This window comes from Mus pahari, chromosome 2 (assembly GCF_900095145.1).
Source record: "Mus pahari chromosome 2, PAHARI_EIJ_v1.1, whole genome shotgun sequence".
Lineage (NCBI taxonomy): Eukaryota > Metazoa > Chordata > Mammalia > Rodentia > Muridae > Mus > Mus pahari.
Genome location: NC_034591.1, coordinates 26812611 through 26830888, shown reverse-complemented (window position 1 = coordinate 26830888; position 18278 = coordinate 26812611). Strand labels below are relative to the sequence as shown.

The following is an 18278-nucleotide window of genomic DNA, read 5'->3' as shown; positions in this document are numbered from 1 at the left end:
GCACAGTTGGCACCCACCTCTGTAGAGCATTGATACTGTTCTATTTCTGAAATGTCTATCCACATGCTTCTGTCCAATGATTTCAGTTCAATTTTCTTAGTTCTTATTTTGTAGAAGACCTTGATGTTTTGACCACAAATTACTGTAAGAATTACTCCTTAGGTAGATCCGTGGTGTGTACTGCCTTGATTAGGAAACAATCAGAATAAGTCAGAGCCTTTTCATTGTATCTTACAGACTGCACACGTCAATACACTGCAGTTTGTGTCATCAGTATTCGGGATGAGATATGCAGGAAGGTCAAGGAAGAAAGCTACCACAGATAGGAAAACAACCTTCCTGACTGAAAAGAGAAAACAAACAGGCCCTTCTGCTCCCAAGGTCACACAATACAATACTTTTTTTTTTTTTTTTTAAGACACTTAGGACAAAAAACTGGGGACCATCAGCTTAAAGCAGTTTAACAGATATCAATGAATACATCCAAAATTGGGCCTACGGATACAGCCTAGGCCATGAACTCGAACACCCAAGCCCTTGTGGCATTCCAGAGAAAGAAATACACAATATAATGAGAATGTATGGGTGAAATAAATGAAGACAAAAGAGGAATAGTGAGTTTTACATGAAAATAATGTAGAGCAGTGTCAGTACATAAAATAATGGTTTCTGATCTAATTAAAGGAAACCAGAGAAAAGGGGAAAACAAAATTCAGTGTGTTTTATGCTGACCTTGATAGAAATCAGGTTGCCAAACAGGTTCTACATATTCCATGTTTGAAACATGAATTTGAGTCTTTCCTAGACTGTCATTAAAAATAAACCAACGGACTAAGAAGAAAGCAATACAGGGGGCCAGAAGTTTTTAACAACAAGTTTGATACAATGTTACCAGTACGGAGTAAACACAGACTTTAACATATTTTAAGGTTACAGTCCCACTTAATTTTGTTAGTTGTATTTAATGATTTTGTTGCCAAAATGGAGAAGCAAGGAAGAGGTTTCTGTTAGTTAAGTAGTGGACACAGTTGGTATGGGCCACTTATTTCTGTAGGATCTCACTGAAACACTGGTAAATAACATACTTCAAATAAAAGAAATCAACAACAAAAAACCACAGCAAATACTTTATTTAAAAAAATAGAAATACGGGTGATGAGGGAACCTTTTTAAAAGGTCTGAAGAGCCGGGCAGTGGTGACACATACCTTTAATCCCAGCACTTGGGAGGCAGAGGCAGGCGGATTTCTGAGTTCAAGGCCAGCCTGGTCTACAGAGTTCCAGGACAGCCAGGGCTATACAGAGAAACCCTGCCTCAAAAACAAAACAACCAAAAAAACAAACAAAAAAACAAACAAAAACAAAAAAAACAAAAGCCTGAAGAAAAGGGCTGAAGACAAGCTTCAGCAGCTGAGAGCACTCACTTTTGGAGATAAGCTCGGCTCAGTTCCCAGCACCCACATCCCTTCCCAGGAAACACAATGCTTTCTGGCTTCTGTAAGTACATGCATATATATGCAGTGCACAGGCAAACATACATGCACATGAAGTAAAATAATTTAAAAGCATTGTTAAGAACAAGTGTTCAGGAAAAGTTAAATACTGAATAGCAATTATGCCATGATATTCACATTATTAAAGATTTACTATATGACAATCTTCAGTGTGAATCAGGTATAGCAGGAGTTCTGCTCAGGAGAGCATAAAGTGACTGGTGCTTCTAAGGAGCACGTTAGCAATGTTTCTGAAACATTTCACATGTAACACACACTGACACAGTCAATCTACTTCTAGGGATTGGTTTCAAAATAATCAGAGATGTTCCTGATATTTTGTATATCAAAATCTTGAGCTGGCCGTGGTGGCACAGGCCTTTAATCCCAGCACTTGGGAGGCAGAGGCAGGCGAATTTCTGATTTCCAGGCCAGCCTGGTCTACAAAGTGAGTTCCAGGACAGCCAGGGCTATACAGAGAAACCCTGTCTCGAAAAACAAAAAAACAAAAAACAAAACAAAAAAATCTTGATATGATCTCCATCTTGAAATAAAAAATATGCCAAAAAATCTGTAAGTTACAGACACACACACATCTTTAAATTGGACTGTGAAAATGAACTGCATGCTAAACTATAATGTGTTACTTAATGCCCACTGTGGAGCTAGACACTATGGGTTTACAGTCAGACTCCAACACTTCCTTGTGAGTATACAAAAGAAACTTTAGCTTCCTTTTATATACAGCAGGAGCAATAAAATACATATTAAATCAACATTATTAGCAGGAACAAATAAGGTAAAACAGAGAGAGTTCAGATCACTGCTCTTACAATGTAAGCATTCAACAAATATTTCCTTGATGAATAAAATAAACACCCCAGGCTGTAGAGATGCACCCCCTTATCTATGATCTTACTCTCCGTGCTCTCAATTACACATGAGCATCTGCTGTCTGAAAGTATTTAGTGGAGAATTAGAGAAATAAATAACTCCAAACTTTCAAACCGCATGTCTTTCAAAGTTACATGATGAAATCTGTTCTCTCCGTCTGTCCTGCCAGGTTGAGAACCATCCACTGCACACTGTGAGTGCACCCTGCCTGCTAGTCACCCACAGCACCACAGGCCAAGTATGTCTTGCTGTAGTTAACACTGGCCAGGAAGCACAAGGCAGTCTTGTACCTCAGAGTCAGAAGACAATTAAAATATGACAAAGATAAATCCTGGGCTTCCTTTAAGTGAAAAGGTAAAAGCTGTCAGCTTTAAAAGAGGGGGAGGCAAGTTCATTCATATTCTCTGGTCAGAACAGAGGCAGAGCACTTCCCCTGGCCAATTTCAGGAATCAACCCAGACAAGGAACAAGGCTGTGGCAAGAAGAGTCTTGCTTTACTGAACTTAGTAAACAAAGCTGTCCTGACTGAAGAGTTCCTAATGGAGGCAATGTCAGTGCCCAGCAACACAGTGGAGGGGGGCATCTGGGGGATGGGGTGGGGAGGAATGCTGCAAAGTCTTTGAGTTCTTTACCATTCACCCCAGACATGTTCCTTATTACCCCAAACTAGCACTGAATATAACTGACAATATAAGAATGATGCTAACATTTTTCTAATGAATAGGGAATCAACCTGAAATGCCCTCCTCAGATGAAGCATTACAAGAGTGACTTCTTATTAAGCAAAGGTAGGAGAAGCTGAAGCATCTAACCTGGAGCGTCTACAGCCTACAATCGAAGGCCAAAAGGAAATTCTCTCAAATGCAAGGGACACAGGAGAAGTAATACACGCAGCCATACTTCCACAGAAAACCTACCATGTCTAACAATATAATTAACTTATGAGTGGAAAACCAGGATTTATGGCATGCCCTAATTCCTTTCATGTGCCTGTGTAAACATGATGCATCACACACACACACACACACACACACACACACACACACACACACACGAAAGAAGAAGAAAAATGGTTGTAGAAAATACTTTAGAGGGGAAGAGAAAAATTGTCATCTAGAGAGACTTTATCAGCAGTAGTCCAGGTGATAAACAGCTAAAGGAAGTCTGACAGGGAGCAGTCAGGACACTAGAAAGAAGTATGCATCTTGCCCCAGAAAAGAGCCAGGGAGGCTGAGCGGGGTCCAGGCGGCCATGCACACCTCCAGACAGCGGCAGCAGCATCTGTGCTCTCCAGCCTTTCTTTCCAGCTGCTGAGGCCTCAGCACTGACTCAGAACCAGGGCTACTCTGGGGTCGGCTAAGGTTCAGAAAGTTATCTGTCGGCATAATACTGCTGTGAAGGGGGTTGGGGACACTCTACTTCACCAGGTCTGTCAACAGTCAACCAACACTGAAAGGCAGGGACACCAGCAGAGGCAACAGTAATGAGGTTCAGCACATTTCAATGCATGTGAAGGTCCAGATCCAAACGCAACATCCCAACGCCCCAAGGAAAGAGCTAATATCAGTATAAATAATGAAACAATGCAGGACAACAAAAAAGTAAATGGGTTAAGAGAAATCAAATTTAATTTTTAAGACAAATGAAAAATATAAGATAGCCTATAATTGACAGCAGATCCAAGAGAGAGAGCTGAATGCAGCCAGTTTCTTTGTATCTTTATTTGTGCCAATTCACCTAAAAGGTTACACAAAAATCATTTAGTTTTGCTTGATACTAACTGTAAGAATTATCTCCTAGAGCTCCGAAATGATTTTTACAAATAAGGTAGATTTTAAAAGTTTAATTCACTTGAAGAAAGGGGCCTCTTCTAAGAATTACATAATGTTAGTAATAGTTCCTATTTTAAATTTTATTTTATTATTTATTTATTTATTTATTTATTTTTGAGACATGGTTTCTCTGTGTACCTCTAACTGTACTGGAATTCGCTCTGTAGACCAGGCTGGATTTATTTATTTATTTATTTATTTATTTATTTATTTATTTATTTATTTATTTTTGAGACATGGTTTCTCTGTGTAGCTCTAACTGTACTGGAATTCGCTCTGTAGACCAGGCTGGACTTGAACTCAGAGATCTGTTTGCCTCTGCTTACCAAGTGCTGGGATTAAAGGTGTGTGCCACTAAACTCAACTTAAATTTTTGTTGATTTATTTATTCTGTATTGTGTTTTTATATGTATGTAATCATGTCCACACATATGGAAACCAGAGGGCTTCTTTTAGTACTATTGTACTGGTGCCAATACTTTCCATTATTAACTCGGGACCTTTCTTGAGGCCCTGTCTCAAATAAGCAAGTAAGTAAGTGAATTAAGTGTGTTCCCTGCCCCTTAGGAACCTCATGTATACCAACAGGTATTAGGGTAATGGCAGACAGAATGAGTCTCAACAGAGACCCAGGACTCACAGGCTTCCTGAGAAGAAGGTGAAGCAATACGTAATCAAACGTAAAATGATGTTCTCTGAATTCCACTGTCAGAATTTTGGGTCATTGCTCATTTCTATTGTTAGTCCTTTGTTTTCCAGTTTGCTTAATGTTTATGTTAAAGCTGCATGATCGCTGAGCTGATGTAAGCTAAAACATTAACCCAAACCATGCGTGCAGGCTACAGCCTCTGCTCATGAGGAAATCTCCTTCTAAGATCCCAATCACTACCCTAGCAGGTTTCTCCATAGGAGAAGATGTGGAGGGACACCAGTCTCTAGAACTCCCCTCAGGGTAGAACTGACTTCTTAAGTTCTCTCCCCACCTCTGACATTTTCAGGAGCACCAGAATTATTATTATTCATTTTAATATTTCTGAAGTAAAGTCATATGCCAACTTTCCCAAGACGTGTTCTTAGATCATAGTACATACAGCTCACTTCACACTGAGTAAGTACGTGAATGGATAGAAACAAAGGCAGGCAGGCAGGCAGACAGACAGACAGACAAACAGACAGATATTTAGTGCATAGATATTTTGCTACCAATAAGAAAGTAGTTCAAGTGTTTTCACATTCTCCTGGCTTCTGAGAAATACTTAAAAAAAAAAAAAAGAATTTTTTGTTAATCAAAAGAAGAAAGATCATACATTCTGACAGAAACATGCAGTAGTTCCTGGGATTCAGTTCTCCCTCCGCAGTACCCAGCTCACCTGCCATCCCGCTGAGCAGCACCTCCGTCAGTCACTGTCTTGACAAATATTCCCAGCTTCTCCAGTCCAGCATCAGCACCAACGCCCATTCCAATAATGCTTATGCCCAGCCCGTCCTCATCTAGGAGAAGAAGACAGTGAGCTGCTGAGTGTGTCCTGTTCTAAGGGCTGATGTGGCTGGCAAGGTTTGTTCTTCGCTGCGCACAGGGCGAATGATAGGTTTGTTTCCAAAGAGAGAGTCCTCAAATGGTTCAACAGATCCAGACATTTTTCTGCTGCTGTTGGTTATATAGTGTGGTACCAGGAAAGGCAATAATTTAGTTTTAAATAATCAATAGATTTCACAGAATCCCTGAATACCCTATGCACTACCTTAGTCGTGAGAAAACATACATTCAGCAACCTTTATAATTTTAAATAAAAGTGACCCTTAGTTAATTGGAATTTCATCTTTCCTTTTTTACTATCGACTTCTCTTTAGAAGATTGCATGAAGCATGCAGTTGGCTCAGTTGAGCATTTTCCTTCTTTCTGTGACTTACACCAGAACTTGAAGTCTAGCACAAAAAAAAAAAAAAAAAAAAAAAAAGAAAAAAGAAAAGAAAAATACAGATTGGATATGTGAGTAACTCCTTTATGCTCCTACAGAAGCATCTATACTCATCAGTTACAATGCATCCCTCTGCACACCTACATGTATATACATACACACACAGGCAGACACACACTCACGTAGATTGCTTTATTTTTTCCTTTACACAAATAGCACTTCATTTTTCTCTGCATCACATGTTTAAAATTAATGATACCTTGCGGATAAACTTTTATAGACAAGTCATTTCTAGTGACTGCATAATATTTCATGATGATATATCATAGTATATTAAATCACTTCTCTATTAACAATCTGTCACTTTTATATCCATTTTATTGGCCTTGTAAGCAATACTGAAAGTTATATTTCAAATTCACATACAAATCATGTGCTAATTCACATTTACATTTGTCCTTTCCATGAGCAAATACAATTCACCACAAATAAAATAAAAAGATTTTGTTAGCATTTCAAGGTTATTTTTCTGGTAACCTCAAAGTCTTTGTAATCATGATTTATCAGCAGCATAAAAAAATAGATACTAGTTAATCAACAGCTACAGATCATTAAAGGGACGCTCATCCACACATCCAAGTGAATGCATTTAAAATAATTTTCAACAATTGCTATTATTCTGTTCCCCAAGTGCTTCAGAGGAGGACCGGCCTCGGTGATTCTATCTTATCACCAGCAACTGCCTTTATGGTGACTTGGTTCCAAGTCTGTGTAGAAAACCCTGTCTTTCTCCTACATTTGTTTCCGAGACGCTGTTAGCAACAAGCTGATACGTTGGCTTTGCTGTGGACTCTGGCTGTGGTTGTGTCTTCCCTGCACGAGCTTTCTGATATGAAGTAAAGCCATGTCCACTTTGACTGCAGACACTGTAATGTCCCCAAGTGGAGAACATGAGAATCCTCTAATGTGTGAGTGATCACTGAAGACAGTTCTAACCCATTACATCAGGGTGTTTGCAAATATGCAACTTTTCTATATTTACTTCCTTCAAATCGTTCCTCTTGTATAAACAGCCTAAACTTGGTCAGGAGGATTTTCCAACATTCAGCACACTGTGGGAATTTCGCCTCAAGTTCTCTTGTGCTTGGACAGCAGTGGGTAGGAGGAGGGACTTGTGTATTGGTCAGGTACATGGTTCTCATCCATCCTAAAAGAAATTTTGCGTGGGTATTAAGGTAAAGCACTGGTTTCCTGGCTCACACTTAGGATGCGCCTGGAGTTCTTCTGCAGCGAATGTGTTCCTTCAAATGATGTGTTCATAGCAGATGGATCCGGAGCCTATCCTTGTGCTCTGCTTGAGATGGTTCTGTAGACAGATCTACATGCATGAACGCCATCTCCCTTCCTGTTCCCTTCACAGAAGAGCTCTGGGGAATCAGCATTTCACTGAATTCCTGCTCACTGTCCTTGCAGGGGTTCTCTTTATGATAATGACTGCCTGGTAAACTATAAGTGTTAAAGGTGTTCAGCAAATCCCAAGGCTGCCACTGGATCTCTACAAGTATCCTGAACTTAAATAATCCTGGAAATTATTCATTGGCTTGAAATCCTACTTTCCCGCCTGGACTCTGGCCTTCTTAACATCCCCTTTCTTCTTTCCATAGGACCTCTTACTGATCTAACTAGAAAGCTACTTACATTTTTTGATCTATAGAGCCCGTTTCAGGAAAAGTAACATTAGTTTGAGTCACCTTGAATTCTCGTGCAGACTTCCTCCAAGAAGAAATGAACAACTCAAGGGTCAAACATGGATGGAAGGGAACAATAATCTTAAGGAGAGGATGCTCCGAGCACCTCAGCTCCTCTCTGTTCACAGGGAGGACTGCCACACACAAGTGAAGTTTGGAAACCACCAACTTTCGTCAAGAGCCCAGGACTGGACCAGCAAGACTGCTCAACAGGTAAGGGTGCTCACTCCCGAGCTTGACATCCTAGGTTCAAGTCCCAGGACCCACAGAGTAGAGGGAAAGAACAGACTCCCTAGCAAGATTTCTTCTGATCTCCCCATGTGTACCTCAACACATACAACAGTCCCTCTTGCCAAAGATGTAATACATATAATTAATATAAAATTTTTATAAGGAACTCAGTAGTGACCCGGAGCACTGGTCTTTCTTCCTCTGCACATTCCCTGAGACAAGCAAAACCACTAAGTAGACAAAGCAGTCAGGAAAAAACAGCAAGGCCCTCACATTACAGAAGATGCCGTCGCCTGACCCGAGGTCTAGTCTTGCTTCCTCTCAGGAAAGAGGTGCTTGCTGCTACAACATTCCTTATGTTGCCCATGAGATTTGAGCCTGTCTCCAAGGACTCTGGGTTAGTAGATGTCCTTTCCTGTAAAATGCCAGTTTTTCTATTGAATTTTTCTCTTTGTTATGAAGATTTACAAAGATCCTTAGAATATAACAGATATCAATTTTGTTATCAATAATGCAGACAGTTTTTCATATTTTTTATTGTTTTTATTTTTTCTGACAAAATTGCCATTATCAGGTTAAGACTCCACATAATCAAAATGATATTTTAACTTTTCTAACTTCTGGTTTACTGTTTTGGATTGGGTTTTCCCAACACCCTAGATGATGTATATTGTAGATTTTCTTCAAATATAGTATCATTAATTTTTAGCATTCAATTTGTTTAGACTTTCTTATACATGATACAATAAAGGTGCTAAACTTTGTATTTTAGATAGATGATGAGTTATGACAGAGTGTATTTCATAATAAATGCTCTCTTCTATTAATATCTCCTCCTGTATTTTCAGTTATTTTCCACTGACTAACCACTATAAATATCATTTGTTCTGAGTATCAAAGCTTTATAATAGATTGAGATATTTGGCAAATTAAACTTTCCATATTCTTATACTTCCTCAAACCTGAATGTTTCTGTATAAAATATATTATTATTTTATACAACACTCTCTTATAACTTAACTTTGTTGACAGTTCTGTCTGTATTGCACTGAATTTAAAGAAATGAATAAAGAGAGTATCCTGAGCCTTCCTATTAAGGAATATAGTAAATCCCCCATTTTCTTAAGGCTTACATTTCCCCCTTTGGGTTTGAGACAGTGCCACTCTATCTATGAACATGGATACTTGCTCTGGAGCCCCTGAGCACTTCAGACTGGCCGTGAACTCAGGACAGTTCTCTTCCCTTAGACTTACATGGGTTGAGATTACAGAAATGAGTCACCATACCCAGCAAAATATTTGATGACTTTATATAAATAAAAATATAGATAAATCCCATATTTTAATTAATAAATATAATCAATATTTTTCTGTTACTGTAAATAAAATATTTCCCATTTTACTCTCAAGTTATGTATATAAATAATGACAGAAACTATTTTTTAAAGATTTATTTATTTTATGTACACTGTAGTTGTCTTCAGACACACCAGAAAAGGGAATTGGATCCCATTACAGATGGTTGTGAGCCACCATGTGGTTGCAGGGAACTGAACTCATGACCTCTGGAAGAGCAGTCAGTGCTCTTAACCATTGAGCCATCTCTCCATCCTGGGAAAAGCTATTAGCACCTTTTGGTTCTTGAGGCAGAATCTTAGCAATTCTAATATTTAAAAAAATAAACTTGTGTCTCCGAGATAAGACAGAGAGTGTTATGATTTGGCTACACGTCCCTTAAAGGCTCATGTGCTGGGCAGACTCAGTCCTCACCTTGCCTCTGAGATGGCAGAACTTTAGGAGTCAGGGCCTAAAAGGTGAAGTTAGGCTGTGACCTTAAAGAGAACAAGGAACCTGGACCCTTGCCTCCCTCTTCTGCTTCTTGGCTGTCAAGAGGGAGCAGCTCCCTCTGTCACACGCTCCATTCTACTGCCCTACCACAGGCCCCAAAGCATGGCGGCCTGCCACGGTCTGAAAGCGCACACTGAAGTCAGCTCGCCTCTCAGCGTTACCTCAGGAGCTGTGTTTCAGTCACAGAAGCCTGACTCACCAAGTATGGATGCGGACAGGTCAGCACGAGGAGATGTTATGCAAACTTCATCTTTTCTTCTTTATACTGGTTATATCACTTAAATTGCATTCCAAGTTTGTCTTCTGACCTTAGGTGATTTGTTTCCCCTGCTTTCTGGACTTAAAGTAGGACTCCACTGCTTCTGTGACGTGCACTTTGCAAGATTTATAGGTAGTGTCTATCACATGCTAATTTGAAGGTTTTAAACTGTTTTTCAAACACAATTCTCTATGACTACAGTCTTCTCCAAGTTTCATGGCGTTAACTTTGCTAACAGAGGGCTAAGCCTTTTTTCTCATATCTAAAAACCCATTTTCTCTCACACAGCCTCTGTAGATGTTTCCATGTTTGATAATTTATTTCACCTGCAATTCTAAAGGTTGAAGTTGGTACGATAGCCTTTGTTTTTTTAAATAGTAATTATGGGTGAAAAAACTCTTAATCTTCATTTTATCTGAAACAAAAGGGTCAAAACAACACTGGTTTTGTGTGTCCTTTGCGAGCAATGGAGCCATTTGGGTCTGAAGCACATCTGTAAATACCATCCTCACCAAGCATGTCCACATTTTATATATAGGCACCTTTTCAAGTAAGCTCTTCCGTGGTTTACCTGTAGACATTATCCTAATGAAATGTTTCGTGTTTTATATAATAGATACCATTCCAAATGCTGTTAAGGCAACTCGCCAATCTGTTAATTTGGATAATTCCCATTGTTAGAAAATAAATCATTTCTAGGTACACATTACGTGTGTCAGAGAAGTTCAGGGCCTGACAACACTCATGCTACACATTTGTATGTATTTACTACACGTGGCTAATTTGCCTTTCTTTGCCTTTGGTGTTCTTCAGTCAGAACTGTCAAAAGGCGGATCCAGTCAGTGAAAAGCCTTTGCACTATTTACTTTACAATTTCCTTTTCTTTTTTTTAAAAAAAGATTTATTTATTTATTATATATAAGTATACTGTAGCTGTCTTCAGACACTCCGTAATAGGATATCAGGTCTCATTACAGATGGTTGTGAGCCACCATGTGGTTGCTGGGATTTGAACTCAGGACCTTCAGAAGAACAGTCAGTGCTCATAACCAATGAGCCATCTCTCCAGACCCACAATTTTCTTTTCTTAATGCCACTGATTTTGTTGGATTTATATTTTCTCCCTGTCTTGTCTATTTTCTTTTGAGATTTGAAAAGTTATTTAGTTAGCAGCCTAAGATGGACCTGAATTTCAGATGCCTCTGCCACCATGTGCTGGGGTGACAGGCATGTCCCCAACATGGGGCTTGTGCTGCCTTCACCTTTAGAAGTGACTTGGCACTTTTAAAGGGACCTTCACTTATAAAGGTAGTCTTCAGTAAGCGGGTCGGCAGTCAGTGGCTCCCTTGTCCTAAGAGCACATTCTGTCATCACAGACTGCCTGGTGATTAGGAGGATGAGTCCTTTTGCTCCTCTGCACTGGGTTTTATCATTTTCATTTTTATGTTAACACTTTGAAATTTCCAACCTTATAGAAGGCAGCATGACGGAAGCAGGGGTGCACTCTGCTGTCAGCACGAGCATTCACAGGTAAAGAAAACCAACTCTGAAACTGAAATTCCTGACTCAAGTACAGTTACCTCCACACTGGCACATAGGAGACAATTCACTGTTAATGCTCTTTGATTAAGGCAACTGCTGAGGTTTGAAGCGGTAAACTAAGTTGTCATCCACAGTGGTGACTTGCCTGGTCAGCAGTGTATGATCGCCAACTCCCTCGGAGGGGTCATCTTTGTTGTGAGACACACTGCCAGACACTCTGTTATCAGCGACCAAATCCTCCCAGCTTGGGGAGCAGGGCTAGGCAGGTTTGGGTTTTTTGTTGTTTTGAGTATTTTTCAACTCTTCAACTTTATGCCTATGTTTGATGATAGGTCAGTGACATTTCATAGTTCCAACAGTCCCTGCTGCTGTGCGAAGTGCAGACACTATGTGAAAACCACGCAGTGATGACAGCGTGTGCTGAGGGTTTTCTTGTTTCCTTTTGAGGAAGAAGAGGAAGTAGAGGAAGAGGAGGAGGGAGGAAGAGGAGAAGAAGAGGGAGAAGGATATGCTTTTGTCGGTTCACCTTCCCTAAACCATCCTGCTTTGTAGAAGTCCAGACTGACGGCAGCACCAGCCATGCACGTAATACATTTATTTATCTGCTCACGTTTCTCACCACTTGTGTTTTGCATTGGTTAAGACAAAAAGTTGATAGCTGGCAACTATCTGAAATTGTCCAGATTAGATTTGGGAAACATAATCTTTGTACACTAAGGAAAAAAATCTGTTAAACATCACATAGCAGATAGTTATTAAATTATTAAAAGTCAAGTTATGAAGAACAAGCTTTTGGACAGACAGATTTTCATAGGAATATTTATATGATTGAGAGTCAGTTTTTATTTTTCTTTTCTTTCTCTCTCTTTAGCGCTTATTACACCTGCTGCGGAATTTCCCACTGGGTCAAGTTAACTTTGTAATTTTCTATCCTAGGACTTCTTAAACACCTGAAAGACATTTTAAAATGTACAGCTAACCACAGTGTTAGCTTTTTCATCTACAGTTTTTGAAAAACCTTAAAATAAAAACATCTGAACCTTCTGATTTCACAGACAATGACTTTTTTCTAAAATGTTTATTTTAAAGAAAGACACTAATGTAACTTTTATTTTGAGTAAGGCTTTTTACATGAAAAAAATATCCCTTTCCAAGACAGATGGTAATAATAGCTTCAATTTTCTGTCAAATATGTATCTAAGAATTTTATAGTTTCCAGATTCTCATGATAGTACTAATATTCTAATTTTTGTTTGAATATAAGATTGCTCTTCCTTCAAAAAACAATCTTGTTTTCTCTCAGCTGTGTGCTTTGCCTTCATAGACAGCCTTAAGTGGATTGGCTTTTATTAATCTACTCCTAATTTGTACTCTGCCTGTTAGATCTACTTGTGAAAGAAATGTAGTGAAACTTTGAATAGCTTTATTTCCTTTGGTTAGTTAATTTTTCCACTTTAAATTTAAAGTGAAATATATGCATACAGTATAGTGTATTCAACAGTTAGTCTGTGAAATATGTTTAAAAAAGAGAGTAGGCAGGCCTGGCACTGTAATCCCAGAGGCAGAGAGGAGAATCAGCAATGCAAGGTCAGCCTGGGCTAGTGAAACCATGTCTCAGACCCCAAGAGCAAACTGGGAAACATACACAAAGTAGAAGAGGCTTATGAACCTAGGATTTGTATGCTGAGGCAGGAGGATCACCTGTCAGAGATACTACAGAATTGAAGGGCTACCTGGGCTATAGGAAGAAAGGTAAACAAAAGCCTTACCCTATCAAACACAGAAGCAACAGCAAGTGTAGGCAGCTTCTGCACCTGCCCCAGCTTTCCCTAACTCTTGCTGACCATGTAACTATTTTACCCATCATTCCTCTGAAAACAGCAACTTAATAAAGAAATAGCAACTACTCCCCTGTGTATCTCATGGCCTTCAGTTATATGCTGTTCAGTTTTCCCTGGGTTTGAAATTCAAGTCAGTTGGAAGCAGAGCTGAGTGGCCTCTGTGGTTTCCTCTTTATGCATCCTCAACCTGATGTCTGTAGAGGTCACACACACTGCTGCATGAACTGCGATCACAGTTGGTCACTGACTATTTATGAGCTGTCACACCTCTCATAAATACTTGGGCTTTTCTCAAGCTTGGCTCTTATCAGCAATGTGAGACACACTAGCCGCATTTCATAAGACCCTTAATGTATATTTTTAAATATACAAAAATGAGAGCATCACTCTGTTTCAGAATGAACGTGTCCATCAACTGGAGTAGTGGGCCATACTTAGTGGAAGACGGAGCAGTCATCGTATGATTTAATTTTTGATTCGGCATTTTCTCCTCCTCCTCCTATTAATAACTGTGTAACTCCTTCACAGTTCTGTTTCCCTTCTGTTGTCTACACTTCATTTATCAGTGCTATTCCTGGTTCTCTTGGGTATTTGCAGTCACTTGGAATGGGTTTGGGGACATTTCTTCCTCTGGACCTCCTAGGTCACCAAAGTGAGTCTCAATAGTCATGCTTGTCACCTCAACGTCTGTAGCCAAATTTTTCACTTGGAAATCCATGAATTTCCTGTTGGTAATGTGATGAAGAATGTCTTTTTAAAGCCAGTGTTTACTATCTGTAGTGACTTCCGTTTCTTTTGACTTTTCAAGGGTCTGACTATCTGCCCCCATTCTGAAGGCTTCTCGGATCTGTCAGTGTTCTGCTCACAGGGCACAACCCAGTTCCAGGCTGCACCCAAGCACAGCCATCTGCTCCAGGCACCAAATGCTTCTGTAGCAGGCAGGCCATCATTCCAAGAGGAAAACTCAAGGCAAAAGTGTCTGCTGCTTCTTCTTCGTCCTTCTGTTTCAGTCTTCTCAGAGACACAGAATAGAACATTTCTGTTTGAAGGTTTTGCATCTCACCGTCTTCCTCCAAATCTTCACTCCAAGTTCCCAGAGAGACTTCCCGTCATCACTATATTCTGAAATGGTGTGACTACCTCTCTACCCCGAACCAGAAAACTTCAAACCTTTCCCTCAAAATCAGCCTCCTGTAGGCTTTAACCTTCACCAGCCCTTCCAGTAACACCAACAAAGTAATAACACACACACACACACACACACACACCCCATCTTAGTTTGGGTTACTATTGCTTTTCTAGCCCAATGTTTGAAACTCCTTTCACAATCCTCCCAAAAATAATTGAGCAGGTGTGTCACAGCGTGATCCTGGTACCAATTTGTCTCAGTTTGGGTCACTATTCCTATGACAAAAGCAACTTTCAAAGGAAAGAGTTTATTTGGTTTACACTTCAACATCACAGCTCATCAGCAAAACCCAGATAGGAACGCCTGATTTTCTTAATTAATAATTGAGGCTGGGCGTGGTGGCCCTTGCCTTTAATCCCAGCACTTGGGAGGCAGAGTCAGGCGGATTTCTGAGTTCAAGGCCAGCCTGGTCTACAGAGTGAGTTCCAGGACAGCCAGGGCTATACAGAGAAACCCTGTCTCGGGAAAATACTGCTACCACTACTACTACTACTACTAATAATAATAATAATAATAATAATAATAATAATAATAAATTGATGTGGGAGGGTCCAGCCTATCATGAGTGGCCCTGGGTTCTATAAGAAAGCAGGCTGAGCAAGACATGAGGAGCAAGACAATCAGCAGCATCTATTCATGGACTCCGCATCAGCTCCTTCCCTGCTTAAGTTTCTAGTTCAACTGAGGCTTCCTCCTCTCGAGTGACTCTACATTGTGTCAAGTTGACAGAAAACCAGCCAGCACCTCCACCCGCATCCCAGCCAGAGAGCGGAACTGGGTTGGGTTGTGTGGAAGCTGGTGAGATGGGGGCATCATTTTGTAAACTATTGACTCAAAATCTGCATCAACTCATTTTGAAACCTGGTAAACTTCTGAGAAAGTTACAACTTTACTCAATTCTTAGAAACGAGCTACCCTCTGGGAGAGTCATGCGTGTGACTAGCTCAGACATGAAGACGCACACACTGGAATCTCGTGTACCTTTCTCCAGTTCCACCGGGAAAAGGTCCAGCTTTTCTACTCGCTTTTCAAGCTCATACTCAGCAGATGCGGCCACAGGGTCAACATCATCGTTTCTCCTGTCATAGTCGTCATTGGAGTATGTGTTGAAAACCTAGAGTAAAAGGCCAAGAACAAATGGTCATACAGAAAAGGTGCCGGTCAGTATCAAACTACAAAATTTAACGACAAAACAAGCACAATGACATATTTCCGGTTCTTTTAAAAAACTTTCTGAGTACGTTCATTCGCATAAGTATGTATGTATGCATCTGAAAATGAATGTATTTTATATGTTGAGTGCATGCCTGTGTGTCTCTTGTGTGCTTGCGCATGTATGTGGCATGTGAGATGCTCACAGAAAATACACAGAAGCACATCACTCTCTTTACTCCCTTGAGGCGGGGTTTCTCACTCAAACTGGAGCTGATTTGCCAGCCTGCAAGTCCACAAAGCCCTGTTTCTGCTCACCTATATTTCTGGGATTACATGTGGGCTGTGCCTGGCTTTTTATATGGTTTCTGGGGATTTGAACTCAGGTCCTTAGCCTTGCTCTCCAACCTAGTGACCCCTCTCCCCAGTCGCTGATACTTCTCTCCTAACAATCATTTGATATTTAAAATTATTCAAGACGTTAGGAAAAGGAAAAATGAATGCAAATAAAAGTAACTTACTAAATTAAAATGGTACGAGACACTTTATCACTGTCAATAACTGAAGAAAGAACAGGGCCATGGAGTGTCTTGTGTGATTAGTAATACTCATCAACCTTTAGTCATCCAGAATATACTAACAAGGAAAGGATTTACTATTTCCTAATCAAACTAGCGTAAAGCACATCAAAGCTATCTTACTGAACCCCAAGATTGAACCTGCCCTATCGTATGGATTATACCAGCCCCAAGGGTGTAGTATATCGATGCTATAATTACATCTTAATCACAGAATGACCCAAATCGATTTCCACTCTACACTGTCCTGGACCATGCACAACTGTGCCTTTCATCTGCCGTACGCCATTTTACTTGCATATAGATTTAAATTAAATTTACATTGGCTCTCTCTAGAAAATAGCTATTGCTCAAAGGCTGTAAAACGAACAAGATATTGACCGCCTTTGTTTCTAACTTAAGTCATTCACAAGACTATGTGTGGCCCTCAGACAGAGCCATAATAAATGTGTCTATTTGCAAAGGAACTAAAGTGGCCACCAAATCACGCAGGACACTGAAGAGTATTTGAGAGAATGGACTGTATCTATCACTAAGTGCAATCAATATCTAGAATAAAAGCTGTCGTTATCAATTCAATTCAAAATTTATTAAGCACTTAAATTTCATCCGAGAAGGTGCTACAAGTCTCCCCTCAAACTCTTACAATCTGTTAGTGAAAAGCTTTTGAAAGTATACTAAAACCCAGAAGTGAAAGAGGAAGCAGACTGACTAAAGAAAACAATGGAGGAAAGGCATCCATCGATGCCTCCACAACTGGCCCCGCTGCTCTCCATAAAGTGCATTTGGGGAGGTCCGTGCTGCTTTTGTTTGGAATAAACCAAGAGTGCAGACGTAGTGTTCATGCACAGATACACACAATAAAGCTATCCACGGGCTTCGCTCCTCACACCTCTGCCCTCAGCAGCTCTGCACCTGAGGGGACTTGTCCTGACCTGCTCTCCCATCGCATCCCATTTTGGGAGCTTGTGATGCCTGGAGCTTTACTTTCTACTAGGTTTCTTCACCACAGCAGCACTGCTGCATGATGGAGCTTAGATTTTACTCATCTTTACAGAAAATAGGCTTTCTATGCCCCTAACAAATTGCAAAACTCATAACTTTCTCTCAGCCCTTTTTATCTTTCACTTCCAGCTTTTGGTAGTCGCTTATTAAAATGTATTCATTCAAACAAATTTTAGCACACCAACTCAACACTGTTGTGCAAGACACTGGGAAGGGCACTGACGCGCTGCTCGTGAGGGACACAGATCGAATAAAGCAGAGTAGAATACAATACCTGATGTGACAGAGGGATGTACAGAGTAAATTTTTAAAATTAATTTTTATTTGTTAACATTATTTGAATATGTGTCTATGTGCGCCTGCCCATAGAAGCCAGAGGAATTAGATGCCCTGGAGCTGGAGTCACAGACAGTTAGCGGTTGCCCTATATGGATTCCGGGAAGCAAACTCAAGAAGTTTAGAAGAACAACACTGCTCTCAACAGCTGAGCCACCTCTCCAGCCACCGCCTCTACAAAAACAATTCTTCAATTTCTCTGACAAAAGTAAAAGTGTTGTGGAAGGGAAGATAATTCAATAAACAAGGATCCACATATTAAAGCACAAAATGGACATGTATTTCAAGACACATACATACACAGACAGGGGGAAGAGAGAGGAGAGACAGAGACACGGACAGAGAATCAGAAAGACAGACAGAGACTGGGCACAGGACATGCACAGACAGACAGCATTTTTTTTTTTTTTTT

General features: G+C 40.1%; 1 protein-coding gene across 12 annotated transcripts in view; it reads right to left on the bottom strand.

Annotated features, from left to right (window-relative positions):
* Ppp1r9a (protein phosphatase 1 regulatory subunit 9A) overlaps positions 1-18278 on the bottom strand; it is a 265351-nt gene that overhangs the window by 101613 nt on the left and 145460 nt on the right. For all 12 annotated transcript variants that reach the window (XM_029534515.1, XM_029534538.1, XM_029534541.1 and 9 more), the window contains exons 3-4: positions 15777-15909; positions 5589-5709 (exon numbers count right to left, since the gene is read on the bottom strand). In XM_029534515.1, the coding sequence (XP_029390375.1) occupies positions 5589-5709; positions 15777-15909 (254 nt within the window). The remainder of the gene's footprint in view (positions 1-5588; positions 5710-15776; positions 15910-18278) is intronic.